Here is a 10,577-nt window from a genome sequence, read left to right as displayed (position 1 = left end):
CTTTTCTCCCTCTCTTTCTTTTTTCCTCCTCCTCCCCCTTCCCTTTTCTTGTTTCCCTCCCTTCCTGGCTTCTCTCCTCCTCTCTCTCCCTCTCCCTTTTTCCCCTTCTCCCTCTCCCCCCTCTCTCTCCACTCCTTTCTCTCCCCACAGTAGACTCCCTGACTCAATCCTTCCCCATTTCCATCCATCCCAAGCATCCTCTGCCATCCTTTTAAAGGGCTTGGATTTTGCTCTAGCTTTGCTCTCAGCTCGACCCCACCCCACCTGTTCCCAGTTATCTGTCCTTCTTAGCCTTGGTGAAAAGCAGAGTAGAATGGCTTCCCTTCCTGGAGAAAAAACATGTTCAGATTTGAAATCCTGATAGATGACAAAAGCCCCACCAAAACAACCCCCACCCCACCCCCCAAATCCTCACTAGTAGATTAAAGAACAAAACAAAAAAATGAATCCCTGCCTCTCTCTTCCCTTCTTCTCCCCCCTCCACTTATCAGCCACACACCTTATGGCTATAAAATTAGGAGTAGAATCTACCAAATAATATCAGTGAGGTATTGTAGATCCTCCCTCCAATCCTCCCTTTCCCCCCATCCTCTTCAGAGTATTTATTATTGCACAATCGACAATAATACTAACCAGCATTTATATTGCCCTTATTATATCTTTTGATTGACAAATCAAAATTTTGTTTCTGAAATAGATACGATTTACCCCCAGAGGCAGAAAAAGGGTAAATGCTCAGCTCCTTGTATCTTAAGAGGCAGAATTTGAACTGGCCAGGGTTTCTGTACATTATCTACCAGATATCTAATTGCCTTTATGTTGGGAGGAATTCGTTGGGAACATTGCCTCCTCCTCCTCCACGCATCCTGTGTTCCCGCTGAGAGCCCGACCATTCCTTGCCCACCATGTACATCCACCCACCATCAGGATGGAGTGACAGTGACGCAGTACAAAGGAGCTGGGAGATGGGAAGCTTTCAAGTCAATACCCCAAAGCTCACAAACGCAGCAGGATATCTGGGGGTTGCAGATTGTACAGGGATAATGATTACATAGATTGTTGGAAGAAGAATTTATTTGGAGATATTCCAGAGGCATCTTGACTTCTGTATTTTAGAAGAGATGCACTTAAATGGGTGAATGGGGTGGGGGGCTAGCGAGAAGGGAAATCACTTTCATCCTGGATTTCTGGTGTCTAACAGGAGTTCCATTATTATCTTCATTATAGCAAGTATTTGTATTGTGCTTATGGTGTTCCAGGCATTGTGCTAAACATTTTACAATTAGCATTTCATTTAATCCTCACAAAGCCCTGGGAAGTAGGTACTATTATTATCCCCATTTTATAGATGAGGAAACTGAGGCATCCACAAGTTAAGTGACTTGCCCAGGGTCATACAGCTAATAATATTAGCTAGCATTTATATAGTGCTTACAGTGTCCCAGGCATTGTGTGCTAAATACTTAACAATTTGTAACTCATTTAATCCTCACCAAGCCTTGGGAAGTAGGTGCTATTATTATCCTCATTTTACACATGAGGAAACTGAGGCATCCAAAAGTTAAGTGACTTGCCCAGAGCCACACAACTAATAAGAATACTAGTTAATGTTTATATACTGCTTACAATGTGCCAGACACTGCTAAGCATTTAATAATTAGTATTTTATTTGATCCTTTTAACAATGTGAAGTCAGTGCTATTATTATCCTCATTTTACACATGAGGAAACTGAGGCTACCAAAGATTAAGTGACTTGTCCAGGGTCACACAACTAATAAGAATACTAGTTAACATTTATATACTACTTACAATGTACCAGAAACTGTGCTAAGAAACTAATTATTATCACATTTGATCCTCACAACCCTGGGAGGTAGGGACTATTATTATCATCCCCATTTTACAGATAAGGAAACTGAGGCAACTAGTGGTTAAGTGACTTGTTCAGGGTCACACAAATCAGTATAAATCTGAGGCTGGATTTGAACTCAGATCTTCCTGATTCTAGGCTCAGCATTTTATCCATTGCTGTTATGAGGAAGAGGAATTTCCCTGGGATAAAAGAAGACCTTGGGGTGAAGATACTCCTTCTACTAATGCCCATTGATACCGTCTCTTCACCTGAGTTGTAGTATGTTGCTCAGAGCAGTGAGAATTTAAGTGCTTTGCTGAGGGTCACACAGCCAGTATGTGGCAGACAGGGGGATTTGAAACCCAGCTTGTCCTGGCTCAGCAGACCACATTGCCTTTCATGATGAAAAAGAGCTAAGAATGCTGTTGGTATTCATTCACTCACAGAATTCCGTGTGAATGCTCAACGATTCTGTTGAAGTGGTAGAGGGCTACCTAGATCCTTCTTATCCAGGGATATGGGACCACAAAAGAGAATTTTGGGTGCTACCACTTTCCATTTTTCTTGAGCCACAGATCCCCAACCCTGGGACTTTCACTAAAATGTGTCCCTGCCAACAATAGCTTTTAAGAAACATTTTAAAAAATGTATTTTAAATTTAAAATTAAAGTTTAAATTTTTATTTTAATTTAATTTAAATCTAAAAAAAAATAGCTTAAAAAAAAAAGACAAAACCAAATTACCTTCTATCTTTGAATCCACAATGGTAAGGACTGGTTTAAGTGACTTGCCCAGGATCACACAGCTAGGAAGTATCTGAGGTCAGATTTGACCCAGGACAGACACCTCTTGCCTCTAGGTCTAGTTCTCTATCCACTAAGCCACCTAGCTTCCCCTTCTATACATTTAAAAAAAGTTTTTATTTATTAAAATTGCATATAGTTTATTATACTTATATAATTTAAGCAAATATATTTATAATTATAATTTGTTAAAAATGAACAAAATTAACATTCATTTAAGAAAAAATTTGAGTTCTAAATTCTCTCTCCCTCTAGTGCCTTCCCCATCCCTTGAGAAGGCAAACTCTATAACACCCTATTATATATGAAATTATTTTGCATAAACATTTACCATTTTCTCCAAAGTGCCTGCACATGTTTTTAATTCCTCGCTGATAATACCCATCCAGCTGAACAGACAATGCAGGACAAAGTGCCTGGGGCACTTTGGGGCCAGATCTTTGATTTCATAATCCAGTCTATCTGCGGGTATTTATTAAGTCCTTACTCAATGCTAGGTGTTGTGCTAAGCACTGGAGCTAGAGAAAAGTAATACCTGCCCTCAAGGGGCTCATGTTTTAATGGGAGATTTGTTTTCAGTCTCCTCTGACTCTTCAGGACCCCATTTGGGGTTTTCTTGGCAGAGATACTGGAGTGGTAGGCCATTTTCTTCTCCAGCTTGTTTTACAGATGAGGAAACTGAGGCCAACAGGGTGAAGTGACTTGTCCAGAGTCACCCAGCTAGGAAGGGTCTGTGGTCAGATTTGAACTCATGAAGATGAATTTTCCTGACTCCAGGCGCTGCCCATTCTGGGCATCATGGCGCCACCTAGCCGCCCAGTGGGGGAGATAACACGACCTAATAGTTCTACACAGGATACCTAGAGTAGAGGAAGGCTCTAGCATCTAAGTGGACTGGCCTACCCATTTCAGCTACCTTGAGGTGGACAGGAGAGCCTTGTAGGTACTGGTGGGATGGATGGCCAATGGAAAGGCACCAAAGGAACAGCAAGGAAAAGTAGGGGTAGGACCTGCTGGTGAAAAGCTTTTTTGTTAAATCCTGACCTTCTGCCTTAGTATCAGTTCTAAAACAGAATGACTACAAGGATGAGGCTACAATGACTTGCCCAGGGTCCCACAGCTAGGAAGTGTCTGAGGTCAGATTTGAGCCTAGGACTTCCTATCTCTAGGTCTGGCTCTCCATCCACTGAGCCACCCAGCTGCCCCCTCTAATTTAGTCTTAGAAAATTGCCTGAGGGCACTAAAAGGGTAAGTGGCTTGCTTGCTCTCCTTTGGAACCCAGCCAGATCTTTTTGTTTCCTAAGCCAGAGTTCTAAACCATTCTGCGTCTCACATTGTAGAGAATAGGTGATTAATAATTGTTCAACTGAGACTCAAAGGGATCACTTGGTATTAATATTTCCATCAAGGCTCACCTAATGGTTTTCCTGGATAATTCTTCAGTTCTCCATTTTGAGAAAGACCATCGAAGATCACCATTTTAATTTATCACTTTTTATTTTATATTTTGTTATTATTATATCAGTAATATATTAATTATGAATATTACCATAGTAATACCATCAATATAAAATTAGAATAATATTACCATTATGAATAATACATTACTATTAATAATATAATAACAATTATATTATTATAATTTTATCTGAATGGGGGAAAGTCATTGGCAGTAGACAGAAAGAGAAGTATAATTTTAACATAATATCTTTACTTTCACTGTTCATCTTTCAATGGGGGTACTAATGAATGGGAAAATAACCCACTGGGTAGGTGGGACCTGGATAATCATGCACAAATTATGTTGATTGGCACCAATGTAATCGATCATTTATTATATGTCTCTTTATCGTGGAGAGAGATCATCATAGATGAATCAATGAATGAAAGTTATTTAGTAAGCTCTTATAAAGTGTCATCTCCTATTTGTGTTCTCTTCCCCCATTCAAAATTTTTTTTAAACCCTTAGCTTCCATCTTAGAATACTGTGTATTATTTCCAAGGCAGAAGATCAATAAGGGCTAGGCAAGGGAGGGTTCAGGGACTTGCCCAGGGTCACACAGCTGGGAGTGCCTGAGACCAGATTTGAACCCAAGACCTCCCATCTCTAGAAATGGCTCTCAATCCACGAAGCCACGTACCCTCGATAATATTCTTGGGGTATATTTTCACTAGTGACTTTATAGGGACAAAACGCACCATCAGTTTTTTACTTGTAGAATGCTGAATAAGTCAGGTTCATTTTAGAAGTCTTCAGTGCGGTCAGTGAGGGAGGCTGGGTCCTTTAATCAAGCACAGCCTTCACTGAGGCCAGGCAGGATTTTTAGGGGAAAGGATAGGTGGTCAGTGGAAAGGTAATTGTAAGTATAAATGGTGACTGGAAAGATATCTACGTTTGTCTGTCTAGCATGTATATTCATGCCCACTAATGTTTATGTGTATTTTGATGGGTTGGCTGGAACACTAGATAAGAAAGGGTGAAAGTTAAGGAGGGACAGTTACATAACCTTCCTTGTTGTGATGAAGGTGCTGTATAACTATGAACAATTAGAAGTATTATTATCAGGGCAGCTAGATGGCACAGTGGATAGAGAGTCAGGCCTGGAGACAGGAGGTCTTGGTTCAAATCTGGCCACAGACACTTCCTAGCTGTGTGACCCTGGGCAAGTCACTTAACCTCGTTTGTCCAGCTCTTTCCCTTCTGTCTTAGAGTTGTTAACCGAGACAGGAAAGTGTTTAAGAAAAAGAAAAAATGTATTATTATCATCCCCATCTTACAGATGCATAAACTGAGGCTTAGGGAATTTAAGTGAGTTGCCTAAGCTCATACCACTGTTAGTAATATCTGATATTCATCAAGCACTTTAAGGTTTGCAAAGCTCTTCTTTTGGCACATGATAATATCTCATTGGATCCTCAGCACAATCCAATGAAGTAGTTGCTATTATTATTACTTTTACAGATGGGACTTAGAGATTAGGTTTGCTTAAGATCATATGGCTACTTAGTGCTTAAAGTTGGATTCAGATCTGGGACTTTCTGACTAACATGTCTAGCGCTTTATCCCTCGTGCAGCTTCTCTTATGATGGTTAAAGTGAGGATTTGAACCCAGGTCTCCTCATTTAAAGACTATTGGGCTTTTCTCTCTGTTGTGCTGCCTTTCTATCACCTACCTAAACATTAATCATCATATTATTTGATTTTAAAAAATCATCCTCTCTTTGATTTAAGGAATAAGAGGCAGGGAAAGACTCCAGCTCAGATAAATTCGTACCAAGGGAATGAGGTACATACTTGAGGCATGGTAGAATCTTAGAATTTTGAGAAGAGAGAAGCCTCTGTATTTCATGGAATCATCATTTTTGAACTAGCAAGTCTCTTACAGATCATCCAATACAACTCCCTCCTTTTACACCTGAAGAAAATGAGAGCCACATAGGTTAAGTGACGGCACATAGCTAGTGGCAGAGCCACAGGGTTCTTTGATTTCCTATCCAAAGCCCTTCCCATGGTCCATGTTCAATAAGGTGTAAGCTGTTTGTGGGGGGACTGGGGAGGATGGGGATCAGGGATGTGATTTTAGCTTTTTGTCTCTCTAGTACCATGTCTTGTGCATAGTAGATCCCTAATAAATTTTTGTTGAATGAATGAATGCACTATACTATCTTTCTGTTTATAAGTATTTTCTTTAAATGCCAGAGAGACAAAGGATGTTGAAAGATTCATGTGTATAGATGCAGAGAACACAAGGTTGCTCAGATTTTCTGTAGCATAAGTTCAAATGTGGGGAAGAGGATTTTATCTTGAGTAAATGAACAATGCTTTGTAAACAGTAGGTACTTAATAAATGTTTATTGAATGAATGAACAAAGGAATGGATGACAAGAGGACTACTGCTTCAGCAAATATGAATCAATACCATAGGGGACAGGAAAGCAAGGAGAAGAATTTCCTTTAGGATTGAGCATCTTCCTTGAGAATTCATGGATTTCTGACCCTGGTCACAGCCATGTTCTGGTAGCTCAGTAGTTGTAGGGAATTCAGGGAAATACAAATCATCTCTAGGTACTCCTTGAAAGAAAGTTGGTACTCCAATAAATATGTTGTTTGTATATTTTCTAAACTTCCAAGTTCCACCCCAACAATTCACTGGAGTTTGAGGGGGTTAGAAGTGTGATATATTTCAGGATTCCATAGCACAGATTTTGCAAAACTCTGGTCTAGAATGTGGTACCCCTTGTTTTTAACAAGGACTTGTCTTTCACCAAAACAAGGATGGATGAAGAGCTTAACTCTTTTCTCAAGCATATTGTTAAATGTTAGATTTGAGCATTTTGAAAAAGAAATGGGTGATCACCAAGAGCCAACATGGCTTCATCAAGACCAAGATATGTTAGACTTAACTCATCTCCTTTAGTGATGGAGTAACTTGGGCATTGGTCTACCTGGATTTCAGCAGAGCTGTTAGCAGAAGTGTCCCCTATGCTGTCCTTTGTGGGTGAGATAAAGAAATAGGGACTAAACCCTAGCTAGAGCTTATAATTCAGTATATTTTAAATTGGTTAAGTGACTAGACTTAAAAAATAGTCATTTATGGATTGATGATGCCAATTTGGGGGAAGCCCTCTAGTGGAGTGCCTCAGAGATCTATTTTTGGTCCTGTGTTGCTGAACATTTTTATCAGTGACTTGGATGAAGACATAGAGGGCATCCTTAACAAATTTGTGGATGACACAAAGCCGGGACTAATGCACTGGATCACGGAATCAGGACCTAAAAAGATTTTGGTGGGTTCCGATGATAGGCTGAATTTAGTAAGAAATTTTAAATATTCAAATCTGGTCTCATATACTTCCTAGCTGTGTGACTTTGGGCAAGTCACTTAACCCCCCATTGCCTAGCCCATAATATTTTTCTGCCTTGGCACTAATATACAGAATTATTCCAAGATGAAAGGTAAGGGCTTAAAAATTTAAAAGAAATTTTTTTTAATGGGGAAAAAGATACAGCCTTGAGTTTGTGTTCCAAAAATCAGTGTAACAAATAAGGTAGTGGAGTTTGTGACCAGATGGCAGTTTGTCTGAAAATGTAACAGTTTAGATTAATGAACTGCAAATTTAGTGTAAGGAGATGACCAAAAAAGCTAATGAGATCTCCAGCTGCATTAAGAAGTACATAGCATTCAGAACAGGAAGGTGATTTTCCCATTACACTATGCCGGGGACAGACCACATCTAGAGTATTTTGTTCAGTTCAGGTCATCAGAGTTTTTCCAACAATATTGATATCTTCTATTTTTACATAACCTTCAACTCTCCTTCCTGTGCTGGACATCCCATTTCAAGGAGGATGTTTACAAGCAAAAAAGAGTCTAGAAGAGGTTCACCAGAATGCTGTGGAGAGTAGATACTATTCCATATGAGGGACAATAGAAGGACCTGGAGATTTGACCTGAAGAAGAAAAAACAAGACAGCTGGGTGGTTAGAAAGCCAAGTCTGGAGACAGGAGGTCCTGGGTTCAAATTTGACCTCAGATACTTCCTAGCTATGTGACCCTGAAAAAAAAAAATCACTTATGGTTTTTCTGCCTTGGAACTGATATTTAGCATCAATTCTAGGACAGAAGGTAAGGACTTAAAAAAAATTGTTACTAGGACAGAAAATAAAGGTTTAGAAAAAAATCTGAGCAAGGAGGAGATACAAGATAGTTACGGTCATGTGTTTGAACAGGTGTCATGGTAGACAGAGCCCCATAGGGCAAGATTAGGAGCAATGAATTCGTGGAACTGGTAAAAGACAGATTTGTAAAAGGGAATCAATTTGAGGTAAGTCTTCTTAACCTTTAGAATTATGGAAAAGTAAAATTGTCTGTCTCAGAGGGAGCTGGTTATCCCTTCCTGGAGATCTTAAAGCAGAAGCTGGGTGGTGTTGGAATGAAGGGAGTTCTTGAAAGTCTGGGAACATAATTTCATTGTCCAGTCTTGGAGTGCATTTAGCCTTTTTCTTTCTGCAGTCTATAAACTAATCAAAAGATGATGGATGGTAATTTCAAAGATAATTTTTTAGTGATTCTCATTTGTCTGTTTGTGAAGTTCATAGGAGATTTCCCAGGCCTCTGAACATTTTAATAAGTATCAAAAGAAAAAAGAAAATTATAAAGTTTAAAATTAGAATTAATTATGTAATATAATATAGAATAGAATTATTAAATAGAAAAATGAAACATAAGGATTAACAGGAAAATTATACAATTATTGATTTAATTATTAGATGAACCACTTTCTTTGATTTCTAGTTAGCTCCATTTTATTAGGCCTTTAAGCTGAGTTGACCAAAAAGTTCTAAATAGTCTTGAGGGTCGCATACTCTACATATGTATTAATCTTGAAAATAATAAAAACAGTGGTTGGACCATATTTAGAGCAGCTAGGTAGCAAAGTGAAATGAGCTTTGGACCTGATTTCAGGATGACCTAGGATCAAGTCCTGCCTTAGATACTTACTGCCTCTGTGACCTTGGGCAAGTAATTTAATTTCAGTCTGCCTCAGTTTACTCACTTGTGAAATGAATTTAATATTAGCACCTTCATCTCACAGTTATTGTTATGAGGTTTTGCCTCCTTCATGAAACCTTCCTTGACATTCTATTTCTGTTCCTCCTTCTATTGTACCATTATTGTATGTGCTTGCTCTCTCCCTCTCTCACTCTTTATCCTTCTCCTTCTCTCCTCTCCCCCTCTCTGCCTCCCTCTTTCCCTCCCTTCCCCTCTCTCTTTCTTTCCCTTTCTCTCACTACCTCTCTTTCTCTTTCTCTCTATCTTATGTTTAATTATCTATGTATTTTGTACCCCTCCACTAGAATGTAAGCTCCTTGAGAGCAGGGATGACTCCTTTTTTTGTATTCATGATACATAGAACAGTGCTTAGCTTATAGCAACAATTTAATAAAGTGTTAAATGGTTAAGTATAAAATGTGACATGAGGTCTAAAGACCTGTGGTGGGGGAGGAAGAGTCTCAGATTGAATTTTGAAAAAACTACTAGTTTGGAACAAACACCTTTCCTGGAAGAATAGCTCTAATTTGCATTGTTTTATTTCCTTTTCCATCTTAATTGGTGCTAGATTTCAACAAAAGAAAGCTTCCAGAGTTGAAGATGGATCAAGCATTATTAATTATCCACAATGAATTTCTCCATGGAGATTTGAATGTCTACTGGCTTTCTGACCATTGTTATCAAGTAAGCATGTTCTTGATTTATATTTTATTTTAGGCAAATTCTTTCTAATTCCCAGTGCTCTTAACATCAGTATAATTCTTTTTCCAGTTTTTAAAAAGAGAGGCACCATGGTGCAATGGAAGAGTGTTAGATTTGAAGTCAAGAAGACTTGGGTTCAAATGCTGCCTAGTAATAGGAAGCGAGGGTGCCTACCAATATCAGGTCACAAACTTTACTACAAGGGAGTAATTAGCAAAGCAATTTGCTGTTAGCTAAGAAAGAAATAATTGGTCCTTGGAACAGATTAAGTACACAATATAGATAAACAAATGAGTAGAGTAGCTTTGTGTTTGATGAAGATCTTAACTATTGGGGAAGAATTTACTTTGTGACAGAATTTATTGGGAAAACTGGAAAGTTGTCTGGCGGAAATTAGATAAAGACCAGTGATGGCGAGCCTATGGCATGGGTGCCAAAGATGGCACACAGAGTACTACTCTCTGTGGGTACTCAGCCACCCTCCCTCCTTTCCCAGATCATTACTAGAAAGGCAGAAGGACTCGGGCTGAGCTGCCCCCTCCCCCTCTCCAACACACTTGAGGACATTTTTTCACATCACCCGCCCCTCCACCCAGCAGCCCAATGAGAGTGCTTTCTCCCTCCCCTGTGTGGGGGTGGGGCATACCCAGTATGTGGGGGGAGG

The 10,577-nt window shown here is 39.3% G+C and overlaps 1 protein-coding gene across 1 annotated transcript in view; it reads left to right on the top strand.

Moving 5' to 3' along the window:
• The window catches only part of HGSNAT (heparan-alpha-glucosaminide N-acetyltransferase), a 44,473-nt gene that overhangs the window by 2,087 nt on the left and 31,809 nt on the right, over window positions 1-10,577 (top strand). Inside the window, exon 2 of the mRNA XM_044663531.1 lies at window positions 9,780-9,895. Coding sequence (XP_044519466.1) covers window positions 9,780-9,895 — 116 coding nt within the window. The remainder of the gene's footprint in view (window positions 1-9,779; window positions 9,896-10,577) is intronic.

Source organism: Gracilinanus agilis, chromosome 2, assembly GCF_016433145.1.
Source record: "Gracilinanus agilis isolate LMUSP501 chromosome 2, AgileGrace, whole genome shotgun sequence".
NCBI lineage: Eukaryota > Metazoa > Chordata > Mammalia > Didelphimorphia > Didelphidae > Gracilinanus > Gracilinanus agilis.
This window is presented reverse-complemented; position numbering and strand designations above follow the sequence as displayed.